Source organism: Rhipicephalus microplus, chromosome X (assembly GCF_043290135.1).
Source record: "Rhipicephalus microplus isolate Deutch F79 chromosome X, USDA_Rmic, whole genome shotgun sequence".
Taxonomy (NCBI): Eukaryota; Metazoa; Arthropoda; class Arachnida; order Ixodida; family Ixodidae; genus Rhipicephalus; species Rhipicephalus microplus.
In genome coordinates this window covers 222,979,289-222,996,190 of record NC_134710.1, presented here as the reverse complement: position 1 = coordinate 222,996,190, position 16,902 = coordinate 222,979,289, and the positions used below count along the sequence as shown (strand labels likewise).

Sequence of the window (16,902 nt, the reverse complement as noted above, 5' to 3'; positions counted from 1 at the left end):
TGGTTGTTTTTGTTTTTGATGAAAGCGCTGTAAATATATATGGATATTGGTGTATTTATGCTCAAACGCAACTGTGTGGAAAAAAATTATAATAAACTGGGACTGAAGCCCTGAATCTCCTAGATCTTCATTCCGTACGCGCTATATACCCCGCTTGTATGTGCTGTTCAGATGAAGATAACCTGGCAGCATACTCTGTAAATCTGTTTTTTCCCCCTTCGTTTACAATTTTTCGCTTGGATGCAATGCCTGCTTCTATCGATATGAATAATAAGGAAGGACGTACAGGGAAACGTCCTACCTCTTTCTGCGTATTGTTTCATTTGAATTCGCAGCAGTACCACGAGCGCCCTTTGGTTTTGTTATGGCGATGCACGCTCGCACCCGCTCTATTAGCACCGCTCTTGTTTGCGGGAGCGGCTGAGAAGTGCGCGTTTTGACCGCCCGTGCGGTCGTGGAAACTCCAACGCTTCAGCAGCGACCTGTGCAAAGCAGTTTCTTACAAACTGCTTCAAAGAAAAAGCAGAACGGGGGAGGGTGCATGAAGCCTCCTCTCTCTCTTGTAATATTTTCCTCTGTGGAGATTGAAAACTCAATTCAAATTGAAAACTAAGAAAACATGTATGCTAAAGGAACAGAGTTATGAGGTGGGTGCTTACAGTTTGAAAGGCTCGATTCCAAGAAAAGGAGCTTTAGACATGCATTGTGCATTTTTGTTGTTTGTACATATTTGTTTGTGCTCATACAGTACAGTAAACAACTGCTAAGCCCTGAGCACAATCCCTCTTTCTTTGCATAGACATGTCTGGAGAATTTGAACACGCTTTTGCAAGCAAGCATTCTTGAAGCCACTTGGTGGCACATGATGTGAATCTCTCCAAATGCTAGATAAATAAAGGTCTCATTTATTACACACTTGTTATTGTGATAATTTTTCAGTATATATATATATATATGCTAAGAGAGCTGAAGTTGTTTTCTGCTTGCTACTTCTAGATGTTTTGACTTGAAATACGTACTATTTTGCAGTGTGGCTGTAGATAAGCCAAGATCATTTACGTTTGAATTACCCCTGTGATTTCCTAGATTTTTTTTCATGACGGTAGTGCACAGAATTTCACTTCGTAGTGGTAGAAACTATAGCTATGACAAGTTAATTTAAAGAGAAGCAGGTGTGCTCAAGGAAATCGGGGATGTTTCCCTTCTATGTGAAAATAAAAACACTACCACACCCCATGCACACAATCTTGCTCATCACGACATCATTCCTGTGCTTGATGAAGCTGTGCTGCAAGGGCTCATCGATTTTATGATTTATTATTTTAAGGAGCCATTTGAACATATTTGCAGGGCTAATGCGATTGAGTGCAGCCTTGTGAGCTTTGGCGCATCTTTTTGTAAGCTTCCCTGAGCTAAACACAGTTTGTCCAGACAAAACAGTTCCGATTTTAGATGGTTAACTGTCCCACAAGGCACTACTAAATGTCAGAAAGCCTATTGATGCCCCTCCCCGCGGGAGTGTTCATTTTGTAATGCGATTATTAATTTTTGACAATTCACATGCCAACCATGATGTGCTTATGATTCATACAATAGTGGGCAAAATAAATTTATTCTGGCTTCCAGAAGTTAACACAAATGACATTTTAGCCTCGCAGGAGACAAGACTGCTTATCGAAACATTTGCTGTGACACCTTGTGTTCACAAATTTTCATTATTTACAGGCTTTTATCTTTTAATGGTCAGTTTAATTCACGTACCTGCACCAATGGGAACTGGTTCACGGCTGTGCACGAGAAGATCAGAACTTGTGCAGCACGGGTTGAGCAGTGCGACATCACAAGTGAAGGACAAGGTGGAAGCCTTATTTTTGTTCGCCTAATTTAATGAGGTGCAAACACCTTGGCAAAACATGCCGCGTTTGTACAGGCGGGTATGGCACCTACGTCTAGTGCTATGTCGTCTGTTAAGCTTTGCGTGCGGCTGCACCAAACCGGCACCGTCAGTGTAGGAGGTACAAGAAATGAACTAGTTTTAGTGCTGCTCTTCTCCTGCACTTTTTGAAACGAATGGCATGGTTCAGAGGCCGCCATTGCTGCACCACTGAAACGAATGGCGAGGTGCCGCACCTCGTAGAATGGATGACGTGGTGCAATCAAATCTAACTAACCCTTAAGCACATAAGTGTCTTTGCATTTCACCCCATCGAAATGTGGCCACTTTGGCTGGGATCAAACCTGTGTTGTTGAGCTCAGCAGTGCCACACAATATAACTAATAGTGTTACAGTTTCAACGTTATTGAAGTGTAGATTCCATGCCACGGTAGGCAGCCAATGCGTGTGGCTAATCTAAAGCACCCCTCCACGATATCCGCGGCGAAAAGTTTACAAATACAGCATTGCAAATGCGAGGTTCGAGATGACCTGTTGTAGTGAACGTTGCTTGCGGAGTGAACGTTCGGCGGTAGTCATCGTGTCATTGCATGGCAGTCGGGAAAAACAAATAACATCACCAGATATGGTTAAGCGTAATCATTGAGTGAAAATTTCCAAAGGAAGTAAATAAACTTAGTTAACTGATAAACAAAACTATCTTGCACATATATGTAATGGTACCTGATAACAGATGTACCACTCAGCGCTTCTTCTTCACAAGGCGTGTCTTGTAGCAGGTACCTTGGTTGTTGTACACATCTGCTTCAATGTGGGGTAGGCCAGGAGGCTGTGGCAGAAAAAGAAGTATTTCTGATTTATGTGACGCTTTCTTTGTCACACCATAGCGAAACCACACCCATAATTATGTGATGCTTCACAACAGCGACTGCGGTAAACTGTTAACTCGTGGGCTTTTTGCACTAATATATAGGCTAGCTACGAAGACATGTACAAGGCTACAAGAATACATTTGCCTTCTTTCATCGCAAGGGCCTGGTTTGTGTTGCCTCGCGATAAAATTTCAGAATTCACTATTTAGTCAGCGACTCGCTTCCACGTGAAGCCACGCCGTAAGTAATGCACGTTTTTCCGGTGACCGTTTATGGCCCATAAAAAATTTAAATTTGCCATGCGCTGCAGCGTGTGACCCCATGCAGTTATTTGCAAAAAACACTAAGTATGTTGTAATAAACTACCTCTCCCAGCAAGCAACCATCCTTAAAAAAATGAAGTGGTTTTTACTCACCGGCTCGTAATTCTCGGGCTTGCAACGGGTGTTCATCCGATGAAAGCTTCAACGGTCGCTTCGTTCCCTCGAAGTCAATCTAATGCGCTTCACGAAGCATTTGAACGAGTCAAAATAAAGAAAACGAAAAAGAGTGTGTCGGCCGGCAGTGGCTCGAAATATTTAAAGTGAAACGAAAGCGCGCTAGACCCATCCGAATGCACCTCGAGCCGTTACCTGCCGTCGCTACCGTTGGACGCTGTATATTTTGAAGGTAGAATCTCCTGTGCCACATGGCATGATGGTGATGATGATGGTAGCTAATTTACTGATCCTCGACTAGCTTTTACACTAGCTAAGGAGGAAAGGTGTTTGAGGTTCGGAACGGGTCCCATCGATGGCTCGAGTGCACCGTGGCAGCGTGAAGGCCACAAATTTAAATTTGCCCTACGGCAGCAATAATTTATGTACCTAATGAACACACTATATCCTTAAAACGTGTCAAGTTTTAAAACGCTGCTTGCATTACTTTCAGAGGAAAAAAATGGGAATACGTAACTTATTTTAAACTGTCGCAAAATTAGGCATTTTTAAAAGCTATTTTCTTAAGGTCTACAAACTTGAAACCGTATGAATTCTTTCTTCATTAAACATGCATTTCAGGTAAAAATATCTTCCCTGAAACAAATATATTTGTCTTTTTATAGCATCTTCAATTTTCGAAAATGACAGGTGACGAATTTGGTGTCTTCGTGTTGATGAAGTTTGATATTTTTTTCTCGTAAGTTATGCCGTTAATCATAAAACGAAGTTGACTTTCGGGCTACCTGGTGAGAGGTGCACGAAATATAAAATACTCAATGAAATTTAAAATATCAACTTTTGGACCCGTGTCGCTCTCTCGTGGAATCACCCAGGCGATATCGTCTGCATGAACATAAGTTGTCATGTCCTGTTTACGTGGAATGGTGCTCATTAACACATTAAATAACACCGGGGACAGCACTGAGCTTTGCGGTACTCCTCTCGTTTGTGGGTACATAGTCGATGAAAAGCCGCCTTTCGAGCAATAGAACTTCATGTCCAAAAGAAATTTGTGAATCCACGTTACTATGTATGCCGGAAAATTGAGGGATTCCAGTCGATTTATCAGAATACCATGCTCTACAGTGTCGTATGCTTTAAAGATATCCAAAGTAACTAAAGCTGCATATTTGTTGTCCCGTATAGCTAACTGTATGCGACTTTCTAAATCAATATGAGCATTCCATATGGAACACCCAGCCCTCAACTCGATTTGACAGGGGCTTAGAATTGACCTTTTGTCAATAAATTTATTGATTCGAGTACATATAATTCTCTAAATCCATTTCATTAGATTTGATGTCAAGGCAATTGACCTTATGTTGACCAATATGTACCTGCCGTCTTGTTTCTTCATCAACAGCATAATTTTAGCTACTTTCCATTATTTTGGCATCCATGAGATTTTAAACGAATAGTTCACACTATCTAAAAGAATATTAAAGGATTCTTGAAGTAAAACTTTTAACATAGAATTTGTAATTCCATCCTCTCAAGGGCAGTCATTCGTAAATAAAGTGCAGTTTCAGTCAATTCAGATACGGAAATTTCTGTAAATTTATGCATAGATACCTGCATCTTGCAAATGGTCGAGAGATCTGTTCTAAAGCGACGTTCTAAATCTTTAGCTACCTATTCCAGAGAGTTGGCATCTCTTGCGGCGTCAAAATACAAGATTCTAAAGTTACAGGTGTTGACAATACCTTCTTTGACCGCAGATACGCAAACAGAGCACACTTATTGTTTGATTTTGAAAGATGATCGAAATGTCGACTGTCACATTCTTCTTTTGCACGTTTAACAGTGCGTTTGAATACACCGGCAAAAAACTGTTAGTCTTTCCAATTCGTTGGGCATTCATTATGCAGAAGCTTCTTACAGGCGGCTTTCCGTCTTCTGTATACACGCGTACATTCATCAGTCCACCAACGAGAGGATGGCCGTTTACTCGATTGAATAACGAAGTCCGAATTGTTCCGACATTCCTCGTTTGTGCCACAGTTTCAGGGCTCTTCTTTTTCTTCTTTTACAGCTGGCCGAGAGTGGGTCGGGGACAAGCGAGTGAGTGAGCAAACGAAAAGAAGACGAAGAAGAAGCAAGCCAGTATCGCCATCGCTGTCGACACTGGCGTTCGAAGATATCCTGAGGAGTGCGGAAAGCCTGGGGTATACCAGGCGGGCATCTGAACGAAAGTCATTCACTCGGTGAGTAACAGCTCAAGCTACACTGTGCGTTCTATCGTCACCCGTTTCTGTTACATGTCTGGCATACCATATGACGTAATGTTCCTGATATGGTGTTGCACCGAAGAATGAAAGGACCAGCACACGCTGGTACACGGACCTTCGAGAAATAACGGCGTACTATTGAGAGTCCTGGAGGATATAACATCGGTGCCCTATAGCTTCATTAGCTTTGCTGGTGATTGCTGCCGCGAAGGCTTCCGCCGTATTCGCCGAGCTCGTCTTGGCTGAAGCGCAGGTGAATAAACCCAGGCTGCTTACCGATCCAACAGTGGCTAGCGAAAAGCCATTCATGCCGCAGCAGGCTGCGTCCGTACAAAGCGTGTCGGGTTCGTTTCAAACTGTTTTCGCTTGGCTCTGAATGCTATACATGAGATAAAGGGGCAAGCAGGGTCCACAGGGAAACATAGAAAAACTTACGCTTGTCCCTGCAAACCTAAACCTGGCGACTTTTTGAAGAAAACCGAGATCAGCAATCATAAACTCGGAGAAATGCAGTCGTTGCTTGAAGCTACGAATTCCTGACACTACCATTTTAATGTAACCCGTGGATAATGTGTCTTTAATATGTACAAAAAGTGAAGCGTCATTTCCAGCACTTCCCTCCCCCCCCCCCCCCTGTTTGTGGAATCTTCCTTGAAATCTACCACTTCCATGGGTAACCGTAATTCGCACCGAAGAGCCAAGAATTCAGAAGTATTTAAAGATTCATTCATGTTTGCGCTGTGTCCTATCCTTCTCGTTATGTACGTCGTACGTATTTAGTAACTGATAAGAATTGTTGGGGTTTTTACCTCGCAAAACTATGATATGATTACGATTGACGTCGTGGTGGAAGATTCTGCTGGGTTCCGTCAATGACCAGCTGGGCTCCGTCAATGTGCACCTAAATTTAAGTATATGGACCTCTAGCATTTCACCTCCATTCAAATGCGGCTGCCGCGACCAACATCCGATCCCACGACCTCATCCAAATTCGTCGCGCACGACAGATACGTGTCAATTCTGAAATGAGCGCCAGCTACATTCACGTATAAGTGCTGCACTTTGTGGTGCACCCTGCCTTCTTACACCTCTACTTTGTTCAACATGGTTTAGGGAACTGAAAAATCAGCAGTTCAAGTGTAGCTCGCTCTCTTATCTCTGCTTTGTGCTCGCGCGACATATTTTTAGCGCTAAAAATTGTTGCAAGCCTGCTATCTGAAGGCGTAAACATGTAAATATACCTTAAATTTCATTATTTTCTTTCTTCCCAAGCTTACGCAAGCGCGCAATCACCGAATCCTCAGATTGGGAAGTGTCAAGAAGATTGTTTGGCTATGCGCTTGATTCATACTGCAAAGCAGCCTTCATAATTGTTCTCAATTCGTTTATACTAACAAATTCAAAGCGGCCTTGTAACGTATCAGTTACTTGAGGGGTGTAGTATAGGTACTGCATTTTTGTTGTGCGTAAATGATATCACGAGTATTCTTAACACACCTGACATAGTTTCATACAGACCTAGAAGTTTGGCAGCTTGGGCTAGTTGGTATGGCATGACGATAGTTATAGCGCGAGAACAAAACGACGACACAGAGACGAGAAGAACACGAAGCGTTCGTGTCCTTCATGTCCTTCTTGTCTCTGTGTCGTCGTTTTGTTCTCGAGCTCTAACTATCGTTTATACAGACCACTATCCTCGGACAAATATTGTTTTGTACTTCCAAAGCAAGAGATTCGACCCCGCGGAAGTGGTACCTTTGGTAGCATCTAAGACTTCACTAGTGAGCTGCGACTACGCGTGTAAAGATCAGAATATCTGGATGATTTTTCTCTTAAGGAGTGTTTCATACTTGCAACCTTAGCTACAGGGGGTGCTGGCAAACACTCTACCCAGGAACTGAATACTCATAAATACCACACAAATTGGCGAGAGGAATTTCTCGTGATTTTTTTAAAAGTTGTCGGTTTCTGTCAGAAATAAAGAGGAACGGCAAGGTGCACAAATGAAGAAAATAATTGAATTGATTACGATTTTCAACAGCCATGAGGAATAACGTACGATTTTCAACAGCCATGAAGATAGTAAAAATAGAAAAAACTGAAAAATTTAAAATTGTGGTAAATGCTGTTAAGTGAATGAATAACAAGACAAAACTTTCATGCCAGACATCACAGACAGTCAATATTATGATAGACAAAAACGTCATCTCGCAGTAGGCTATCCTTATTCTCAGAAGACTATCTTAGTTGTCTGACGGATTTCAATTCTTCTCTTCAACATTGAATATTCCTCTTGTTTGGACATGTCATCTCAGTTGGATGTTCGATCTCGGTTGCACATTGAGACTCGTTTCGGCATTCTGTCTCGGTTAGACTTTGAGACTCGCTTGACATACCGTCTCGATTGAACGCTTTGTCTCGGCTGGACATTTAGACTCGCTGTTCATCAACTCTCGTTGGAAATTCCGTGTTGCTTGAATTTTCGGTCTTGGTTTGATATTCAGTGTCGTTGGACATTCCGTCTTGGCTAGACATTCCGTCTGGGTGGGACATTTCTTCTCGTTGTACATTCCGTCTCGTTAGACACAAAAAATTACATCTCGCTTCCTTTTGCAATAAGTAGCTAACCACCTTTTGCAATAAGTAGCTAACCATTCAATAAAATGCCTAGAAACTCGTTTACTCGAGCGCCTTCATAGGACCCAGTGGTAGTTTCAGCTTCAGACGGCACGAGGGAGGCCGGCTGGTGCATTCCAGAGCAGGTTTTCACGTAAACACAGCTAGCTACGTGAGCGCCCCCAAGCCCGTGTTCATGAGCACCACGTTGACAACTCTTTTAAACAAAGATTCCTTAATTTCTGTCACGATTCCCTCAAGGGTTCTGTAAATGTATACACGCCCCCCCCCCCTCTCCCGAAAATTCACTGCCGAGACAACAACGCCCATCTTGTGCGACGCCACAAAGAAGGTGATTGTTTTTTTTTCCTTGAAAAAGATCTGCTGTAGACAGCGTGCTCGCAAGAAGCATGGCGGTAAACGCACACCCGAAGTGAAAGTGGTCGTTTAAAATAAAAACATATTGGAGTCGATATAGAAAGATGTTGCATATTACATTCCATGGTAAACAATGCATAACACTGCAAGCACTCTTACATTGACTCAAAATACGTTCCTGGTTATATTGAGCGCTGATATTTTATGTATTCGCATTTGAAAATTCATGGGAGGCCCCGACCCGTTAAGCGATGCGCGGCAACCGATACCCTCCTCGACTAATGAAATTGTCCCGCTCATACACTCCGCAGTGTTCTGCGAAGGCGGGGTCACTTCTAGTCAGACTCATGACGTCATTCTGCATAGCGCGCCCATTGGTGCATGCTTGTGTGCATACGCCTTTTGACGAGCAAAAGTGTCAGCCTTCTTCAGTTGAATATCTATGTGCCCACGCAATCCCTCAAGATATCTCGCCTTTCAAAATTTATTGGTGCTCCTTCATTGCTAACGGCCAAGGAAGCTTCTGGAACCGAAATTAGTGCACGGAAAAACGCCAAGACTTCCATGTCGATTTGCAGTAGATTCCACTTTAATTTGCTCCAATTCGTGTGAGTCCTAACTATACGAAGCCATGTCAAGGTCACTATAACACCAAAACAGTGCATCACAGAAAGAAATTGAACACGTTGTGCCTTGATATTCGTGAATTCAAGAAGTATTTAGGTAAGCTCTTTGTTAAATAACTTTATTTGTGCATTTTTGTTTTCTTGCTCTTCTTTCGTTTTTTTTGCCGTTGTATAGTAAAAATAATATGTTTTGTACAACACTATGACTTGTGCTTCCAAGTTTTTCTAAATATTGTAATCTACACGTCTTTTACGTGAAAATTGGTCGTGAAATAGTTTTCTCTTGTGGGCTCTGTACCCTGCCATATTGTTGGGCTTTGTTAAAGCATTTGCTCAATAATGCATCTTCACTGCTCTGTAACCCCCCCTCCCCTCCTTCCCAAACCTAATGCCTGTATACTGAAGCTTTAGCGCACACACACGACCACACAGACGAAAGGAACACTTGTAAGGACCAGCGCAGAGTAAAAGCGAGGTCCTTGTGTTCCTTTCGCCTGTGTCCTCGAGTGTGGGCTTCAGTGTGTGCCTCGAGTGTGTGCTAAGGCTTCAGTATGAAGCAAAATAAACTAGCCCGTCTTTCTGTACTAATGCCTCGTTTAGTGTCCTTAAGTTCAGTGATTGATGATAAGGGTGGAGGTGCCACTGAAAATTCTGAGTATGCTGTGTAGCATAAGAAAAGTTTCAAGGCTAATTCTTATCATTTTCCATTCCTTCTGCAGGCCATAAATTTGAATAAGCAACGACTACTCCGGAGCAACAGTTTTTTTTTTATTTTCACCAAACGGACCACCATATCATGACCTATGTGCAGATGGCGCCGTGCGCAGCGTATGCCCACTGCGACCGTGGCGACGCGCGAGTCTTCCCTGCTCACCTATGCATGCCATGCACCAAGGAAGGAGACTCGGACTGCCAGTTGCTACTGTACCTACGACGTACGAGGGAACTGCTTCTCGGCGCTTCTTTGGAGCTGGTTGAATACCAACGACGACCCGGCGACCTTCGTCTGGCCGTGGTTCGGGCTCGCGCGTCCCCGTGGCCTATGCCTTGCACGATGAACGAACGGTGCAAGGAGGCGGCTCTGCAGTACGCCGAGTACCTTCTGTCCGACCACAGATGCGTGACGGCAGCAGAGATAAATGGCAGCATGACGCAACCACCTTCTCTTTTGGCCGCTCTGAGATACAACCCCAACGTGGAGGGCGTGATGGTGCGCTTGGCGTTGGACCAAGCAGATGAGGCGAATGCTCACGTTCTGCAAGTGGTGAACCAACTGACACATCTGGAAGAACTCGAGTTCACGTCGGTCAACTGCAATACGCCATCGCGTCGTGAAGACGCCACGTGCTTGAAGGGACCCCTGATGTGGCGAAGGATGGAGCACCTCCGAGCCAATCTCTCTCATTTTTCTTAATAAAATTGGGTATTCTACACCCTCGTAGGCTTTAGAGTTATCTAGTTTAACTAATGCTGCATACCGTTTCTTTCGCCGTGCTAGCTGGATTCTGCTCTCCAAATAAACGTGAGCACACCAAATAGACATTCCTGTTCTAAAACCAGTTTGACAGGGACTTTATAATTTATTAACCGTAACAAATATAGTTATCTGAGCATGTAATAGTCTCTCAATCAATTTCACAAATTTGGATGTTAATGATACCGGTCGAACGTTGTCTTGAGTAAGTCCCTTTTTTATCTTTAGGCAGGGGTATCACTTTAGGTATACCTTCCACGCAGAAGGAATGCAAGAGTGTTTTCTAGAATAATTTACGGTATCCAATAACACATTCGAAGCAACATCAAAGAAGAGTTTCAGCATCTTCGTAGTGATACCATCAAATTCTGGTGCTGCCGCTGGCAAACGTGCATAACTGACGAGCGGACCGACTATGATATTTCTTCAGTATTTTCTAGAGTGTCTTTCCTCACAAGAGGTGAATGAATGCAGGTAGAAAATCTAGCCTCCAAACCCCGGGCTATTGTACCGAGTGAGTATTGTAATTCTTGGGTAGTATGCACTATTGATTCTGCATTTAAGGGACGTGGAAATAATTTCATAGACCTGAGATACTGGAAGAGTGCGCTTTTATTGTTTGATTTTGAAAGGAACTCATAACGGTGAACGTGATATTCATGTTTTGTTTTTCTGACAGCACGCTTGAAACTCGCTTCAATAAACTTGTAGTTGTTCCAGTTACTAGGAGACTGATTATGCATGAGTTGCCTCTACGCTGCTTTCCGGAGTTTGTAGTCTCTCGGACAGTCGTCATACTACCAAATATTAGTTATAGAGTCTTTTCTTCCTTGTATCTGTAACTGCGACCTCTTTTGAGCAGAGTCAGTAATATCACAAACATTACCAGCGCTACGTGTATGTAAAAAGATGTAAAAATTGCCCGCAAACTCATTTTAAACTTATTGTGATCAATAAACAAACGAACGTGACACGATGCATTACACTGTGACCCGTGGATCTAAAATATCACGGGAATGTCGTCGCTAATCGAACCCGTGTCAACAGTCTCCCAGGACAACACCGAAAGTCCTGGACCCGAAAACGTAATATCTAGCACCGATCAGGACTGGCGCCGTAAAAATGTTAATGATCCAGTTTTGTGACAGGTGAAATTGTTCAATGCCACCCAGTCCTATAGACGTTTTCCATTCTGATTCATTTTAAATCCCCATGATATATGATGAGAGTTGAAAGCTCCAGCTAACACAACCTTTTTTCCACAGTTTAGAAGGACTGATTCTAGTGACTGAGCATTTTTCACACCCAAAGGGAAATATGCATTAACCAGATAAAGTTTGAGACCTCCTGAAAGAGTTAGTTCTACTGCTAATGTCTCACTTTCTGTAGACATTAGCTGAAATGACAGCCTTGCTTTATGGCAGATTGTATTACACAGAAGATTGAGTAAGCCACCTCCTTTGGATGGACGATCTAACCAAAATGATCGGTTATTACGCAGACCAAATAATTTATCTGGAGATAACCAAGTTTCTTATAATATGATAACATGTGGATAAATTTGTGAAATTAAAACGTTGAGTAGAAGCAGCAAATACGGATTGACAGTTCCACTCCAGCACAATCATCTATCTTCCAGTGACAAAAGCACCGTAGAGACTACAGCCTCTTCCGAAATGTTAGCTGTACTCTGGACCTGAGGCAGAACTTTCTTTCATTTAGAGCTAGTACTGGTATCGGAAACCTTTAGTGGGGGCCCCCTTAGTTTCTGTGCACGCTGGTCAACATTCATGCTTGCATATTCCTGTAAATCTGCATGGTAGATTTGCGAGTCTGAAGAGCTACCACTCTTTGCAGACAAGCTGCAAGTGGGACCCTCCTTCGAGGGCATCGTCTTAGCACCGTTTACTTGTGAGGGAACATTTCCTTGGCTGTGACCCACACTTCGAACACTATCCACTCGTGACAATAGCCCCTTTTGTGACGCTAATAACTCATTGAGGCATTAGGGCACAGTCTCTACGACACGTTCTAAAAGTTTTGCCATAGCTTACTCGACCGACCCTGCGATAACTTGCGAAAAAATCGTGGCCTCAATCATTGCATGGTGAAGTGGAGTTACGCTAGCATAACTATGTTCTCTTTTTTTATCACTGAAATAGCCTCTCTGCGTGAGCATTGCCTTTTCCTTATTATCTCTAAGACTTGTATCTCTTGGTTTCTAGCTGCGCATGTAGGGTTATCAACCTTGTGTACGTGTACCTCCACACAGGCAGCACTTGAGGACTTGAGCAGAGCAGTCGTGCGGGGGGTGACCTTCGCCACAAGAGAGACAACGCGAAGAAGATTTGCAAGTTCCCATACTATGGCCATAGCGCCAGCAGTTGCGACATTGTAATGGACATGAGGCAACCAGGTCTACTCTAAAGATCAAAGGCCACAGTATGATTTCCGAAGGGCATGACAAACCAGCAAATGTGCACACCTGTATGGTCACACATTCGACGTCGTCACTAACCACCACACTCTTTTTTGGCTATCCACACTTACCGACTCTTCCGGACGACTTGCTCGCTGGGCGCTCAAACTTCAGGAGTACGACATCCGCGTTATTTATAGATCCGGTCGTAATCAAACGGACACCGACGCCCTTTCTCGCTCACCCGTATCGGATGAAGGTGTTTGTCTCTCTTCCTTCGAGCCTGCACTTGCATCATCTGCCTTCCGCAGCATGACGGTGGAACAACGAAAGGACCCCTGGATCATTGGCCTCATAAGCATTCTTTCTGATCCTCTCACTCCTTCACCGTCTTGCGCTCTCCACTGCCAGGCTAGCAACGTTTGCCTAAGGGATTATCTTTATCGACGCAACTTCCTTTCCGACGCTCGCAAGTGTCTCCTTGCGATACGTCGCCATCTTCGAGCTGCTATCTGCGAAGCTGTCCACGATGACCCACAGTGCGCCCACGCAGGCCTCTTCAAGTCATACGCCAGGCTTCTGCTCAGATTTTATTGGCGTGGCATGTATAACTACGTGCGGAAATTCATTCGCTCGTGTGCTCAGAGCCAACGACGAAAGTTACCTCCCGGGCAAGTCTACCCGTCACAACCTCTTCCTTGTCCTTGTCGACCTTTTGATCGCGTTTGCATTGACATATACAGACCACTACCATCAACTCTAGCTGGTAACCGCCGGATGATTGTTGCGATAGACCATTTGACACGCTATGCCGAAACAGTCGCGCTCTCGACTGTCACTGCCCGTGACGTTGGAACGTTTCTGTTGCGACGTTTCCTTCTGCGTCATGGTGCCCCTCACAAGCTCTCAAGTGACAGAGGCTGTGCCTTCCTTTATGTTGCCTTGAAGGCATTACTCAACGAATGCAGAATCGTGCATTGCAAAAGTACAGCGTACCACCCTCAAGCGAATAGCATGACAGAGCGCTTCAACCGTACTGTTGGCATTATTCTGTCGTTGTACGTCGCCTCTGATCATTCAAATTGGGACCAAGTTGTCCCGTTCGTCACCTGCGCGTACAATACTGCCGTACAGCTACTACTGGGTTTTCGCTATACTTTCTTTATTACGTACGAGAACCTTCCAATACAGTGGACACTATTCTTCCATATAAACCTGATGAGTCCGAAAGTACAACTCTGTCCGAAGCTGCCCGACGTGCTGAAGAATGCCGCCAGCTTGCCCGCTCTTTTTCTACCGAGGACCAGAGGCAGCAGCAACGCCGCCAGCCTGGGGACTGTTCGGCTCCAAACTTTCCACCTGGTTCATTGGTATGGCTTCGGGTACCTGCTACTTCACCTGGCCGCTCAGCAAAGCTTCTTCCCAAATACATCGGACTATACCGCGTTGTAGAGCAAACGTCACTCGTGAACTATATCGTGGAGCCCATCATCCCATCCACAGACCTACGCTACCGCAGCCGCGACACTGTCCACGTCTCTCGCCTCAAGCCATATTATGACCCATTAGTCGTTTCTTCTCCCTAATCCACCAGGTTGGCGCCTTTTTCTGCAAAGGGCGATTGTAGTGAAGAATAGGGGCCTCAACGGCATTTCTCGGCGCCTCAGGGGCATCACCATCAGCATAAGCTCGTGCGTGCTTACTGTGCTTGGCTGGACGCTGCTGCTGACTGCTTCGCCTTCTGCGTTCTGCTCTACAAATAAACCCCGTTACTATATATATATATATATATATATATATATATATATATATATATATATATATATATGTATATATATATATATATATATATATATATATATATATATATATATATATATATATATATATATATATATATATATATATATATATATATAGACGTGGTTGCGAGGAAGGAAGCGCACTGGCTCCGTAGTAACAACGGAAGCAAAAAGGCACGACTAACGAGGAAACACTTTTATTAATCACATACGTTTCGGCTGGTGGGCCAGCCTTCGTCAGTGTGACGAAGGCTGGCCCACCAGCCGAAACGTATGTGATTAATAAAAGTGTTTCCTCGTTAGTCGTGCCTTTTTGCTTCCGTATATATATATATATATATATATATATATATATATTTGTTTTTGACCCTTCATCACCTCTGTCTCAAATCGCATCTGATAGCCTGCATCGATCCCTGCTCAGATATACTCCTTCGATTTTTGGCTTTTCTTTCTATATAATTTTTTTCAGTCCAAAATTACTTGGTGTTTGTATAATACCATAAACCTTTTACTTAAAGATCCTGCCGCCCGGTTCTTGGCCGAACGCCTTTTGTGGGTCTGCACCAGAGTAACCAGGATCATCATCACCATCACCGTCCTAATAATAATAATAATAATAATAGTAATAGTAATAATAATAATAATAATAATAATAATAATAATAATAATAATAATAATAATAATAATAATAATAATAATAATAATAATAATAATCACCATCAAACGACTTCTGGTCATGCACGGCACCGTTGAGAGTTCGTAATGCCGTCGGGGACAATTTGGTAGTGTAGTAGGCCGAAACGTCGACCTACCCTGTACGGTCCGAAGCACCACCGAAGAAGTTTTTCTCGCAGTCTACGTGGCGCATCAGCACCCACGCCCAAACACGGTCACCAGGTTGGTATTCCGCGAAGTGTCGTCAAAGATTGTAATGGCAGCTGTCAATCATCTGTTGGTCCTTGATGCGTAGGTGGGCGCGCTGTCGTGCTTATTCTGCGCGCTGAAGATGGACAGTCACGTCTAGGTTTTCTTCGCCCGCGACGTTGGGAAGCATGCATGGCATCGAGCGTTGTGGACGGGTTCCTTCCGTAGACCAACTTGTATGGCGACATCTGCGTCATCTCCTGCACCGCTGTGTTGTATACGAAGGTCACGTACGGAAGGATGGCGTCCCATGTCTTCTGTTCTACATCGACGTAAATGGCCAGCATGTCGGTGATTGTCTTGTTTAGCCGCTTCGTGAGGCCGTAGGTTTGTGGGTGATACGCTGTCGTCCGGCAGTGGCTTGTCTGGCTGTGTGCCCAAATCGCTTGGGTTATCTCGGCAGTAAATGTCATACCTCTCCCGGTGATGAAAACCTCCGGGGCGCCGTGACACAGGACGATGTTTTCGACGAAGAATTTGGCTACCTCAGATGCACTACCTTTTGGCAGGGCTTTTGTCTCGGCATAGCTGGTTAATTAGACGGTAGCAACGACTGTCTATTTGTTTTCGACAACCGACATTTGGAACGGCCTAAGTAAGTCCATACAGATTTGCTGGAACGGTCGGCGAGGTAGTTCGACGGGCAGCAGAAGTCATGTTGGCTTAGTCGGCGGTGTCTTGCGTTGCTGGCCGTCCTGGCATGTCCTCACGTAAAAAGTGACGTCGGCTACAAGCCGGGGCCAGTAGTATTTCTTTTGTATTCTCGCGAGTGTGCAGGAAAAAACAAAGGTGGCCAGCCGTCGGGTCGTCGTGCATGGCCTGCATAATTTCTCGTCGCATTGCCTAAGGTACAGCGATAAGGTAGCTGACTCGGGCTGAAAGAAGTTCTTATTTATGAGGACGTTGTTCATCAAGAAATGTGACGCCAGTCCTCGCCTGAAAACATTTGGCATGACACTGGTCCGGCCCTCGAGGTATTCCACTAACTCCCTCAGTTCCTGGTCGGCTTGCTGTCACTCGGCGAAGTCGTCGGCACTTACGGTTCCCAAGAAATACTCATAATCCTGGTCGTCCTGCTGTGGTGGTGCGGTGATCAACAAGACGCTGCCGCACTATAATTTCAGTTCAATGTACTACATGCAATTGATCACGTCGAGCACAATTTCGGCGCCAACCACCCCGTTTAT

The 16,902-nt window shown here is 44.2% G+C and overlaps 1 protein-coding gene across 1 annotated transcript; it reads left to right on the top strand.

Moving 5' to 3' along the window:
* The first annotated feature begins 5,079 nt into the window (after positions 1–5,079).
* LOC142777101 (uncharacterized) lies at positions 5,080–10,711 on the top strand. Its single transcript, XM_075881393.1, has 2 exons — positions 5,080–5,449; positions 9,813–10,711. Exon 2 carries the CDS (start codon positions 9,890–9,892, stop codon positions 10,505–10,507), a length of 618 nt encoding a protein of 205 aa, XP_075737508.1. The 5' UTR covers positions 5,080–5,449; positions 9,813–9,889; the 3' UTR covers positions 10,508–10,711.
* Positions 10,712–16,902: the final 6,191 nt, after the last annotated feature.